At 42.6% G+C, this 14345-nt stretch overlaps 1 protein-coding gene across 2 annotated transcripts in view; it reads left to right on the top strand.

Moving 5' to 3' along the window:
* Window positions 1–14345, top strand: part of HTR4 (5-hydroxytryptamine receptor 4) — an 842991-nt gene that overhangs the window by 467278 nt on the left and 361368 nt on the right. For both annotated transcript variants that reach the window (XM_073620556.1, XM_073620555.1), the window contains exon 3: window positions 10754–10879. In XM_073620556.1, the coding sequence (XP_073476657.1) occupies window positions 10754–10879 (126 nt within the window). The remainder of the gene's footprint in view (window positions 1–10753; window positions 10880–14345) is intronic.

The raw sequence follows: 14345 nt of genomic DNA, 5'->3' as shown, positions 1-14345 counted from the left end.
AGCATTATGAGTCTTTTGAATGGTTGATTTTTTTTACACAAGTCTTCAGAAAACGTGGAACGAAAATGAAAATCTTTTTTTTTACACAAAGTTGTCAATTTATAAGATATTTCTAACACATAACATGTATATGGCAAAAATTACACCCCAAAACACATTCTGCTACTCCTCCTGAGTATGGCGATACCACATGTGTGAGACTTTTACACAGCCTGGCCACATACAGAGGCCCAACATTGAAGTTGTACCTTCAGGCGTTCTAGGAGCATAAATTACACATCTCATTTCATTCCTACCTATCACACTTTTGAAGGCTCTGGAGCACCAAGACAGTAGACCCACAAAATGACCCCATTTTGGAAACCAAACACCCCAACGTATATTCTATGAGGCATGGGCTGCAGTTAGGTACTCGGGTACTTTTATGGGCTGGAGACAGGTACTTGGTTACTCTGATGGGCTGGTGACAGGTACTCAGGTAATCCGATGGCCTGGTGACAGGTACTCGGGTACTCTGCTGGCCTGCTGACAGGTACTTGGGTACTCTGATGGCCTGGTGGCAGGTACTCGGGTACTCTGGGCTACAGATAGGTACTCGGGTACTCTAAAGGCGTGTGACTGGTACTGGGGTACTCTGATGGGTGGTGACAGGTATTTAGATGGGCTGTGACAGGTACTCAGGTACTCAGATGGGCTGTGATAGGTACTCAGAGGAACTATGAGAGGTACTCAGGTACTCAGATGGGCTGTGATAGGTACTCAGATGAACTGTACCAGATACTTAGATGGGCTGTGACAGGTGCTCAGGTACTCATGTACTCAGATGAACTGTGATAGGTACTCGAGTACTCAGATAAACTGTGACAGGCTCTCAGGTACTCGGGTACTCAGATGAACTGTGACAGGTACTCAGGTACTCAGATGGACTGTGACAGGTACTCAGGTACTCGGGTACCCAGATGAACTGTGACAGGTACTCAGGTACTCAGGTACTCAGATGAACTGTGACAGGTATTCAGGGAATCGGGTACTCAGATGAACTGTGACAGGTACTCAGGTACTTAGTTACTCAGATGAACTGTGACAGGTACTCAGATGGACTGTGACAGGTACTCGGGTACTCAGATGGGCTGTGACAGGTACTCGGGTACTCAGATGGACTGTGACAGGTACTCAGGTACTCGGGTACTCAGATGGACTGTGACAGGTACTCGGGTACTTTGATGGCTGGTGACAGGTACTTTGATGGCTGGTGACAGGTCCTCTTTATTAGGGGGGGATCAGTGTGTGTTGGTGTGCACTGTAAGCGGTAACGAGATGTTACCGCAATCTCCTTCTCACGCGATCGGTGTGTGAGGAGGAGAACCCGGTAACATCTCGTTACCGCGGTTTGTTGTCATTCTGTGACCGGCTGTGATTGGACACAGCCGATCATGTGGTAAAGAGCCAATTTTATTGGCTCTTTACACAGATCTGGGATGGGCTGTGTCCGAGGGACACACCTCATCCCCGATCGCCTCGCTGCGGGCCCCCGGGGGCCCGCAGGAGCGGTGAGAAACCAAGGACGTCATATGACGCCCGCCCAGGATGGGAGATCCCATCTGCGGACATCATATGACTATAGCCCAGTATTGAAGTGGTTAATTGCTGCGTGTTGAGTTATTTTGAGGAGACAGCAAATTTACACTGTTATACAAGCTGTACACTCACTCCTTTACATTGTAGCAAAGTGTAATTTCCTCAGTGTTGTCACATGAAAAGATATAATAACATTTTTAAATATGTAAGGGGTGTACTCACTTTTGTGAGATACTGTATATGCGCAAAACTTTTATGAATACCTTAAAGGGACTCTGGCTCCAACTTATAAAATGCAGGTAAAAGCACATAACAATTAAGTATTTTAAATGCTTACTTGTAGTGTTTCCCTTTCCATAAAGGTTATATTTAACTAACTTGCAATATACCTCTAAATATGCTAGCAAATGTGACATAACTAAGGAAGAGTCAATTCCTAAGCACACGGGTGCTCGACCTGTGGCCATCCAGCTGTTGCGGAACCACAAGTCCCATCATGGCTCTGCCTTTGGGAGTCATGCTTGTAACTGTCAGCCTTGCAATGCTTCATGGGACTTGTAGTTCCGCAACACCTGGAGGGCCACAGGTTGAGCACCCATGCCCTAGCACACAGGTGTCAAACACAAGGCCCGCGGGCCGAATCTGGCCCTCAAGGCCATTTCATGTGGCCCTCGCACCTCTCCTGCAGCTGCAGGAGAGCTCCAGCCCTCTTCTGGTCCTCCTCCAGACCCATACTTTCTGCTTTTAAGCAGTGCATCCAGCTTCTTCCCAGCAGCAGCATAAGGAAAGGGGGTGCACTGTGAGGGAGAGTAGGGGACTCAACTTCTGGTGGTGGGGTGGCTCTTGACATCTAATGTAAAGGGAGGGGATGTGCTGGACATCTAATCTTACAGATACAACCGGCCCTTTTGAGGACAATCATAATGCTGATGCGGCCCACGATGAAATTGAGTTTGACACCCCTGCCCTAGCCCATACATTTTCATCCTTAAATGTCAAAGCTCTCTGTTCTTCTGGTAGTTTCTAATCACTGTCTGTGCTGTCCAAGCTCCTCTAAACCTGCCCCCCACCTCCCTACATAACCCTTTGTATAGCAGCATAGGGAGAAGTGAAGGGGAATACTATAGGATGTCACTCAAGTGACAGTTCTGAGTCTGCTGGGGCTGCTGACACAGGGCCGTCTTTAAAATTAATTGGGCCCTGGGCAAACATTTTCTTGGGCCCCCCCTTCCATTTCAAGACATACAAAAAAATAGCAGGTAGACTCAAAATCAGTTTACTGCAGCAGATCATGCAGCGATTGCAATTGGTTGCCAGAGGTTATAGCCTATCCTTACAATTTACTGACTGTTTGCTAGAGGTTATAACACATCATTTCTGCTTGCCAATTGGTTGCTAAAGATTACAGCACATCATTACTGCTCACTCATTGGTTGCTAGGGGTTACAGCACATCATTACCACTCACTGATTGGTTGCTAGAGATTATAGCAGATCACTACTGTTCACTGATTGATTTCTACAGGTTACTGCACATCATTACCATTTACTGAGCAGTGGAGCAATCCCAAATAATTGAGCAAGTAAAGCAGCACATTAATACACATACTACAGGAGAGGGTCAGAGATTGCATACACACTACAGGAGATGACCAGAGACTGCTAGCACACAACAGGAGATGACCAGAGACTCTGGACATGCTATAGGAGATGACCAGAGACTGTAGACATACTGCGGGAGACAGTCAGAGACTGCAAGCATACTACGGGAGACAGTCAGAGACTGCAAGCATACTACAGGAGATGACCAGAGACTGCGAGCAGACTACAGGAGACAGTCAGAGACTGCAGACATACTCCAAGAGATGACCAGAGACTGCAAGCATACTACATGAGATTACCAGAGACTGCGGACATGCTACAGGAGATGACCAGGGACTGCAAGCATACCACAGGAGGCGGTCAGAGACTGCGAGCATACTACAGGAGGCGGTCAGAGACTGCGAGCATACTACAGCAGACAGTCAGAGACTGTTGACATACTACAGAAGATGAAAAAGAGGATCTGGGGTGCTGAGAAACCAAAAGGCACCACATCCCGAAAGGCGAAAATGTTTTCAAGATACAGGAAATGGGACTTTTAAGATGCCCAGTAGAAAAAACAATACATTTTTAATTATAAAAATATTTTTTATTACATATATTTAAAGAAAAAAAGATTTTGCATTCAATATTATGTTATAAATTCATACACTGTTACAGCCACTTTTACTCAACATGTTTCGCTCTGCAAGAGCTTCTTCGGGAGATTTATAGTACTGCATGAAGCTTAATACTGTAAAGAGAATATATAATATTACCAATCATGGATAACATTAAAGCATCATCACAATTTAATTTCAATTGTAAAAAAAGATACATTTTACATTTCAAAAATCATTATCAGACCAAGAGAAAGAGATATTGTGTATATAACTGGTCTAAAAATAGTTCTCGCAAAGAAGGCACTCTATTGCAACCAAAGGGAGAGAAGATTTCCTATAGATTATATAGAAATCAAAAATTAATTTGAAAATTATATTGAAAGCTACATAAATATGTAGCGATCTACTCAATTTCTGCATGGTATTTAGAAATCTACCTTATTTGGTGGAATATAAGAATCTGATCAAAAAATTCCCTCCTTTCATAAGAAAAGGGAAGTGGATGAGGAAAATGAGGAGCCAGAGTGGAATCTCCTAGTTACTAGGAAGCTATCCTCTTAAAGAGGAAAAATGGATCCAGCAGCAGGATATCCCACTGTTGTATAAATTTGCAATATTCCCAGAGTGTCCTACAAAAAATAGAGTGACATCAAAATAAGAAAATTAAATTTAAATTAGGTTTAAAACAAAGCATAAATATAAATATAAAGTGCCATATATAGATTTATCGCAAATTCGCCCTCACCGACGGGCCAGGCAAACAATCCATCCCCAACATCAGTTGCGAAAAGCCTGTCTGGTGCTGACATGTCAGCCCCATCGCAGTAGCAGTTTGTCCAAACAGGATAAATTAAATGTACTTACAGGCCTTCAATGGAAAGCTAGGTGAGGGTTGGTAAGGAGAGAGAGAAGAGGCTTCCAACCTCTCTCTCACAGTCCTCCGTCAGGAATTGATGGCTAAACGCCATCCATTTCTCTTCTTCCCTTCCCGCCAATGTCTGACATCATCAGCGGGGCGCGAACATATAGTGCGTGTCAGTGACTCCAATGCAGCAGATGTGACATCTGATGCTGGTCGCGGCGATGCGCATCGCCATTTTGGAAGATCCATCTGCCCTAACCACGCTTGGGAGACAGCCCGAAATCTTTCAGAACACCTCCAAGCGTCACTGGGCTGGTGAGGGGGAGTGCAGAAACACGAATGCACCTCGCTATCTGCACTGATGACAATATACCACACACAAGCATCAAATGAAACTCTAGGGCTCCCGTTGCGGGACGTTTGGTCAAAAATCCCACAAAAAACGAGTGCCCAGGGCGTCCGTTTGGTTGCCGGTGCCCAGGCTAAATGACCTGATTTTATTTTGTCCAGTTAGTGTTCTATTTGTATCAAAGGATTCCTTTTAAGCCTTATCCCTGTTTGTTCCAGGGGAAGGCATAATCTTTCATCTTGGTTGGAAAGATACAGTAATACAAGTTAAATACAGTGCAAAAGTCAATATTCAGATAATAATCAATGTGAAATTCAAAACAATAATCTTAAACCAGTAGTGTATAATTAGCTATATTGGCTTAAACAAATATTGAGTCTGTCTATTGGGGTGGATTAAACATTTAGTGAAGGGTATATATGGGGAATTGAGAATCATTTACAAAAATGACTTATAACTTAAAGCCTCATTTAGTCCTGGAGGTTTTAACGCTGACAGACTGTGGCTCCAGCGGGCTTCCATATGTCTGCTGATAGATGTTACCATTCTGGATTTAGAGACCGAAGAGACATGGTCTTGTATATGGTGAAAAAAATTGCCTTTTTGTCTTTCCTACATAAAATGCTCCACAGTCACATAACATGATTTAAACCACTCCTATTGACTGGCAATTGGCCGAAAATTTTGGCTTAAATAGATGTCCATTTGGTGATGTAAGTTCCTGGGCTCCAAAAATGAATTTGCAAAATTTGCATTTTCCACAAGTGAAGGTTCCCTTGGGTTTGTTCTTGGATGTTGTTTTGGATTGATAGTTACTGTAAACCAGACCATTCCTCATTGATCTAGATCTTCTAAAAGTTATCTTAGGATAACTTTTGAGATGTTTGGATATAGTCTCATCGGCCATTAAGAGATACCAATATTTTTTCATTATTTCTCTAATTTGTTTATGTTGACCAGAAAATCGGGTAATTAGTCTTACCCCTACCTCTGGTTTCTTTCATTTTTTTGCCATGAATTAAATGTGACCTGTTATGATTTTTATCTCAATTATAGGCTTTTATGGGGCATTTTTTACTGTGCCCTCTCTCCTGTTAGTGCACTTGAAGTGCCTTAGCCTCTGTTTCAAAATCGAAAGCAGTTTCTCCTTATCTGAAGGTATTGACTGTAAGGGATGGTCATCACAAAAGACGAAAGGTGAGAGCTCTCTGCATGCAGGATTGAGTTTCCAGCAGAGGATTTTCGAAACGTGTAGATCCCAAGCTGCCATCCTGATTCATAAAAATTGTGATGTCTAGAAAATTCATGTTTTTTGATGAAAATCTATTGTGAATTTTAAATTAAACTCACTTTGTTTAAGAGTCTAGAAAAATGAAAGTAATTCATCTTGTGTCCCTGTCCAGATGAAAAAAAAAATCATTGATGAAACGACACCAGATTAATATCTTGTCCAGAAACTCCTTCATATCCTCTCTAAAGAAAAGGTTCCGCTCCACCCCCCCATCCCCAGGTACAGGTTGGCGTAGGATGGAGCACATTTTGTCCCCATCGCCACCCTCTGTACCTGGAGGTAGTGGGAGCCATTGAACAAAAACACATTGTTTTCCAATATGACGCCTAGGAGGTCAAGAATAAATCTATTGTAGGGTCTAGATGTTTTTTCATGTTCTGAAATGAAGCCCTCCACAACTTAAACCCCCACCTTGTGGGGAATGGAGTTGTAGAGGGCCTCTACATCAATTGCGACCAACCAATCTCCCCCGGGGACATGCATCCCATCAAGGGTTTTTAGAAGGTCCATAGTGTCTTGTATATAAGATGGTAATGCTTCCACATGGGGACAACGATAATCATCAACCATCTGGCTGGCAGCCTCCGTGAGGCGTCCATTGCCCGAGAAGATCACCCAGCGGGAAGAGTTAAGCTCTTATGAATCTTAGGCAAGGCATAAAATGTTGTAGTTTTTGGAAATTCAGTGTTAAGAAATTCCCAAGTTTTTTTATTGATCAGTTTGTTATAATATGCTGAACCTATTATCTTCCTGAAATGAGTGATTATATTGCATATCCTCTCTAAAGAAAGGGTTCCGCTCCCACCCCCCCAGGTACAGGTTGGCGCAGTATGGGGCACATTTTGTCCCCATTGCCACCCCCTGGGAGCCACTGAACAAAAACACATTGTTTTCCAATATGAAGCCTAGGAGGTCAAGGATAAATCTATTGTAGGGTCTAGATGTTTTTTTCATGTTCTGAAATGAAGCCCTCCACAACTTGAACCCCCACCTCGTGGGAAATGGAGTTGTAGAGGCCCTCTACATCAATTGCGACCAACCAATCTGCCCTGGGGACATCAAGGGTTTTTAGAAGGTCCATAGTGTCTTGTATATAAGATGTTAATGCTTCCACATGGGGACAAAGATAATCATTCACCATCTGGCTGGCAGCCTCCGTGAGGCGTCCATTGCCCGAGATGATAGGTCGCCCAGGGGGAAGAGTCAAGCTCTTCTGAATCTCGGGCAAGGCATAAAATGTTGTAGTTTTTGGAAATTCAATGTTAAGAAATTCCCAAGTCTTTTTATTGATCAGTTTGTTATTATATGCTGAACCTATTAGCTTCCTGAAATGAGTGATTATATTGCATATCCTCTCTAAAGAACAGGTTCCACTCCCACCCCCCCCAGGTACAGGTTGGTGTAGGATGGGGCACATTTTGTCCCCATCGCCACCCCCTGCACCTGGAGGTAGTGGGAGGTTATTAGCCTCCTGAAACAAGTGGTTATATTGTTTACAAACCCCAACTATACCTTCCTATGCCAGCTTTTATTGTTGAGAATATCCATAACCATAGCCTCATATTGGGTACGATCTATTACCACCAAATGACCCCCTTATCGGAGGGCTTGATGATTAAATTGGGATTTTCTTGCAAGGAGTGAATCACTTCCTGCTGTCCAGAGGTTAAATTTGAACAGGACAATTCCTTCCATTTATTGTTCTGGATTTCATTTGTAACCTGTTTGGTGAAGGCCCAAATATTGGGGTTGGCTTGGAGAGTCAGAAATGCTCGGGATTTGGGTTTTTATCCCCCTGCAGCGTCTGTGTGACCTTCCTCCCACAACTCCATTAGATCTACTAGGGCTTTTAAATCATCTATGGTAAATTCATCCCAGAGGGGATAGTCAAAAGATTGCAATGGAACTTGTGATTGCTTCTTTTCGAAAAAGACCTTGAGCATTAATTTACATGACAATAAGTTGATATCCTTAATTAGCTCGAATTAATCTATCTTTTGTGTTGGACAGAATGTCAGGCCTAATTTTATCACCTGAATTTGTTCATTTGTGAGGGAGCAAGATGATAAATTAATTACTTTGAGCTGTTTTTTGTCAGTGGGATTTTGTGGATAACTTGTTCCATATTGAATACTTTTTTGGGTCTAGTGCCTGTTGAGAAAAAATTGATGCCGGACGTAAATCTGTCTGGCACGAACTCACGTTTGGGTGACTTACCATATTTAGGATGCTAGTGGAAAGTATAGTAGAAGCATTTAGCGATGGAGTTTCCCCCGACTGCTCAGAGGGACCCATCGATTCAGAGGTAGAAGGTTTAACTTGTGTTGAACGTCGACCCATAGTGGGAGTGTTTTTCAGTGCAGATATAAACATTTTTGGGGACCTTGTGTCTTACCTATGCGTGTACGATCGTGAACCTGTGAAGAAGACATAGAAGAGTATGATGAATTATCAGAATCATCAGGATCATTGCGGGTTTCCTTAGTGCCCAGTTGGATCGAAAATCTGGTTCAATTTTATTTAAGTTGGGGAATATTTGTATTCTTAAACCCCATGAGGAGACCCCTTCCTCAATATAGTTAGTGAAATACCATTTATTCAAGAAGATTCTGGATTTTTTTCCCCAACATCTGTTGGAGCTGGAGGAAAAATCTCTCCATAGACAGACCACCACTATCTGCATTCTGGGATCGATGGACTTTGTCCAACAATCCACTGAATGCATTGCCACGATAACCCGCCATGTTTGAAGAGACTACAGGAGATAACCAGAGACTGCGGACATACTACAGGAGACAGTCAGAGACTGCAGACACACTCCAGGAGATGACAAGGGACTGCGAGAATACTTTAGCAAACAGAAAACAACTACTCCTGCGCACAGGTGGATCACCATAAAGAGATGCGTCAACACAGGCTTTGCTGCCCTCAAGGATGGGGAATCCTAGTGCAAACCGAAATAAAAGAAAAACAGGGGCACACCAGCCTTGTGTATTAACTTTTTTAAAAAAAATGTATTAAAATAATTAAAAGAAACAACTCACAAGCAATGGGTGGAAGAGGCACAACACGAAGTGTACCGACAGCCAGCATGCGACTTTAGGATAAGCGATGCCTTCCAAAGATCGTGGAGAGATGCATAAATGTCACAATAAGCTAACGCGTTTTGAAGGGAGAGTCCCTTCTTCATCAGAGCTATGCCTAGCTTGCATAGCTCTGATGAAAAAGGGACTCTCCCTTCAAAACGCGTTAGCTTATTGTGACATTTATGCATCTCTCCACGATCTTTGGAAGGCATCGCTTATCCTAAAGTCGCATGCTGGCTGTCGGTACACTTCGTGTTGTGCCTCTTCCACCCATTGCTTGTGAGTTGTTTCTTTTAATTATTTTAATACATTTTTGAAAAAAAGGTAATACACAAGGCTGGTGCGCCCCTGTTTTTCTTTTACTGCGAGAATACTACATGAGATTACCAGAGACTGCGGACATGCTACATGAGATGACCAGAGATTGCAGACATGCTACAGGAGATGACCAGAGACTGCAAGCATACTACAGGAGATGGTCAGAGACTCTGAGCATGCAACAGGAGATGGTCAGAGACTGTGAGCATAATACAGGAGATGGTCAGAGATTGTGAGCATACTACAGGATATGACCAGAGACTGCGAGCTTACTGAATAAATGTAATTCATGGATGCCTGCGCAATGAGAAGTCTTCTTTCTCATATCTATGTGCTGGATGCATTAAAATAAGGAATCAGGAATAAGCCAAGCTCATACATGTTCAGAGGTCCTGGGGGCGTGGCTCCCACTCCAATCTCTGCTCTCTCTGCAGTCGCTCCCTCCCAAGCATACAGACTGCATGGGGTGGGGTCAGAGCTCCCGGCCCTGCCCCTCTCCACTGACTGGGGCATACAGACGTCTGGGGGCAGGGCCCACACTCCGATTCCTTATTTTAATGCAGCCGCTCTCTCCCGAGCTTACAGGCTGCATGGGGCGGGGTCAGAGTGTCAGAGGAGCTCCCGGCCCAGCCCCACTCCCTCTCTGCTGGCTGGCTATGGAATAAAGAGTTGCCTCCCATGTCCTTCGTGCGAAATGCACTCTGCAGGGCAATCATCGGGGGCCCCAATTTGCATGCAGTGCAGGGTCAAACGGCAGTGGCTTTGAGCCCAGGGCAGCTGACCCGTTTGCCCCACTTTAAAGACGGCCCTGTGCTGACATCACATTCAAGGTGGTGACCAGTAGCAGTGTCAGTACTTTTGGATGTTTATACACTGGAGACTTTCAATGGTAAATACCACGCAAAATATACATAAAATGATTGCATAAACTTATGGGAAGATTATTTTAGAAGTAAACAGAGCAAAATAATTTAATATACAGAATCAGTAAGATGTAAACCCTTAGGCTGGCCATAAACTGTTGTACAAAGCTTAACTATTAACTGATCCTCTGTTGCTTTGGCAGGCCACATGAGGGATTCGGTGTGGGGGAGAAGATAGTTCTCATCACCTTCATCTCAGCAGTAATTCTGATGACCACTCTCGGTAACATTCTAGTGATGGTGGCTGTATGCCGGGATAGGCAACTGAGGTGAGTCATGAAACTTCCTGATCTTTAACATATTTATGGTGATAAAAATAACGCTACAGAATAAAGTTAATGTGTTTCTTACATGGTGTAAAGGTAAAGTCTATCAAAAGCTAATATTTCAGTTTTGGGTTGTAAATTAAATCATCCACTAGTATCAACTCGGAAAATTGGGAAATTTAATAGTTTCACCTTCTCTCATTGTTGAACTCCCAGATACCAAAAAGTAAATGGTGCTGGAATAGCTTCGGGATAAATACCATTTTACATACCAGGAAAGTAAGTAATTATCTCATTTACAACGTTTCATTTCATGACAGAGTTTTTAAAGACTCAGAACACTAACTTGTGATTAGAACTTTTTAGCCACCTAATTTTAAGAACGTCTCCCTACTTGTGCTTATTACTCCAGAAAACTGTGAATCATCCATGTTCACTTTCATTGGTGATCATTTAACCGCTTCAGCACCGGAAGACTTTACCCCCTTCCTGACCAGAGCACTTTTTGCGATTCGGCACTGTGTCGCTTTAACTGACAATTGCACAGTCATGCGACGTTGCACCCAAACAAAATTGATGTCCTTTCTTTCCCACGTTCCTAATTTTGGTGGTATTTGATCACCTCTGCGGTTCTTATTTTTTGATTTATAAACCAAAAAAGAGCCACAATTTTGAAAAAAAACACATTATTTTTTACTTTTTGCTATAATAAATATCCCCCAAAAATATATAAAAAAAAAAAAACCCATTTTTTTCCTCAGTTTAGGCCGATATGTATTATTCTATATACTTTTGGTAAAAAAAACCCCGCAATAAGCGTATATTGATTGGTTTGTGCAAAAGTTAAAGCGTCTACAAAATAGGGGATAGTTTTATGGCATTTTTATTTTAAATTTTTTTTATTAGTAATGGCGGTGATCTGAGATTTTTATCGGGACTGCGACATTATGGCGGACAGATCGGACACTTTTGACACTATTTTGGGACCATTGTCATTTATAACAGCGATCAGTGCTATAAAAATGCACTGATTACTGTGTAAAAGACACTGGCAGTGAAGGGGTTAACCACTAGGAGGCGATGAAGGGGTTAAGTGTGTCCTAGGGAGTGATTCTAACTGTGGGGGGGGTGGACTTCAAGTCACATGACAGCTATCACTGCTCCCGATGACGGGGAGCGGTGATCTTTGTCATGACACAAGCCAGAACGGAGAAATGCCTTGTTTACATAGGCACTTCTCCGTTCTGAGGCTCCGTGATGCGATCACCGGGAGATCGAGTCCGCCGGTCACGTGGGCACGGTCATGCTGCACGTGGCGGGCGCGCACGCCTGCTATACCCGGCTTTTAAAGGGGATGTACAGGTACGCCCATTTGCCCACCGCTGCCATTGTGCCGATATATATTGGCGTGCAGCGGTCGGCAAGTGGTTAAACTTGTATTATACGTTTTGATACATTTAGCTTTTTTTAAATTAACTTGTACATTTGTAGAATGTTCTGTTTTGTTCTTTCAGGCCAGTAATTATACATATTTTAGATTTATAATAATATACACAATATGGGGTTGTTTTGGTCATGGTTTATTCATGCACATTTTATAGGTGAACCCCAGACACACAGCTAAGTACACAGTGGAGCACTCACATACAGTTGTGTGAAAAAGTATTTGCCCCTTTTTGATTTTTTTTATTTTTTTTTGCATATTTGTCACACTTAAATGACTCGGATCATCAAAAAAAAAAAAAAAATAAAAAAAAAAATAACCCAAGTAAATACAAAATGCAGTTTTTAAATGATGGTTTCATTTATTAAGGCAAAAAAGCTGTCCAAACCTGCCTGGCTTTATGTGAAAAAGTAATTGCACCCTAAACCTAATAACTGGTTGTACCACCCTTGGCGGCAACAACTGCAATCAAGCATTTGCGATAACTGGCAATGAGTCTTTCACATTGCTGTGGAGCAATTTTGACCCACTCTTCTTCGCAGAATTTTAATTCAGGCAGTGGAGGGTTTTCCAGCATGAACGGCCTGTGTAAGGTCATGATACAGCATCTCAATTGGATTTAAGTTTGGGCTTTGACTAGACCACTCCAAAACCTAAATTTTGCTTTGTTTGAACCATATGGAGGTGGACTTGCTGTTGTGTTTCGGATCATTGCCCGGCTGCATAACCCAGGTGCACTTGAGCTTGAGGTCACAAACTGATGGCCGGACATTCTTCTTTAGGATTTTCTGGTAAAGCTCAGAATTCATGGTTCCATCAATTATGGTAAGTCGTTCAGGTCCTGAAGCTGCAAAGCAGCCCCAGACCATCATGCTACCACCACCATGTCTGACTGTTGGTATGATGTTCTTGTTATGAAATGCTTTATTCATTTAATGTCAGATGTAATGGGACACACACCTTCCAAAAAGTTACATTTTTGTCCCATCAGCCCACAGAATATTTGTCTAAAAGTCTTGGGGATAATCAAAGATGTTTTTTGGTAAATGAGAGATGAGCCTTTGTGTTCTTTTTGGTCAGCAGTGACTTTGGCCTTGGAACTCTCCCATGGATGTCATTTTTGCCCAGTCTTTCTCATTGTTGAATCATGAACACTGATCTTACCTGAGGCAAGTGAGGCCTGCAGTTCTTTATATGTTGTTCTGGGTTCTTTTATGACCTCTTGGATGAGACATCATCATGCTCTTGGAGTAATTTTTGTAGGCCGGCCATTCCTGGGAAGGTTCACCACTGTTCCAAGTTATCTCCATTTGTGGATAATGGCTCTCCCCGTGGTCCACTGGAGTTCCAAAGCCTTAGAAATGGTTTTGAAACCCTTCCTAGATCGATACATGTACTTTGTTTCTAATCTGTTCTTGATTTTTTTTAGATTGTAGCATAATGTGTGGCTTTTTGTGATCTGTTAGCGTGCTTCACTTTGTCAGACAGCTTCTATTTATGTGATTTCTTGATTCAATAGGTCTGGCAATAATCAGGCCTGGGCGTGGCAAGTGAAATTTAACTCAGCTGTCCAAAAAATTGTGGTTAATCACAGTTTATTCATGATTCAGCATGGGAGGGGGCAATTACTTTTTCACATAGGGCCAGGCAGATTTGAACAGTGTAAGAAATATGCAAAAAAATAAAAAATCAGGAAGGAGGCAAATACTTTTTCACAGCACTGTGTATTTGAAAAAAAAAAAAAGATTAGTGATTTTGCCAGTCACTTTTGTGATTCATATACAGTACCTTTGCTGGAGAGCACAGCCAGGATTACTTTCTCTTGTCATGCACAAAGTGCTACGGTCAATAGTACATAACATACAAAATGCTGGGTTTAGATCAGAATATAGTGTATATAGTGCAGGGGTCTGTAACTCACAGATTGCAGGGTCAGGGGTTTGCAATACAAAGAGTGCAGGGGTCAGGAGTTTGTAACACACAGAGGGGGTTATTCATGAAAGGCAAATCCACTTTGCACTACAA

This window comes from Aquarana catesbeiana, linkage group LG03 (assembly GCF_042186555.1).
Source record: "Aquarana catesbeiana isolate 2022-GZ linkage group LG03, ASM4218655v1, whole genome shotgun sequence".
NCBI lineage: Eukaryota > Metazoa > Chordata > Amphibia > Anura > Ranidae > Aquarana > Aquarana catesbeiana.
The sequence above is the reverse complement of the archived record's forward strand: the minus strand, read 5'-3'. Positions and strand labels throughout refer to the sequence as shown.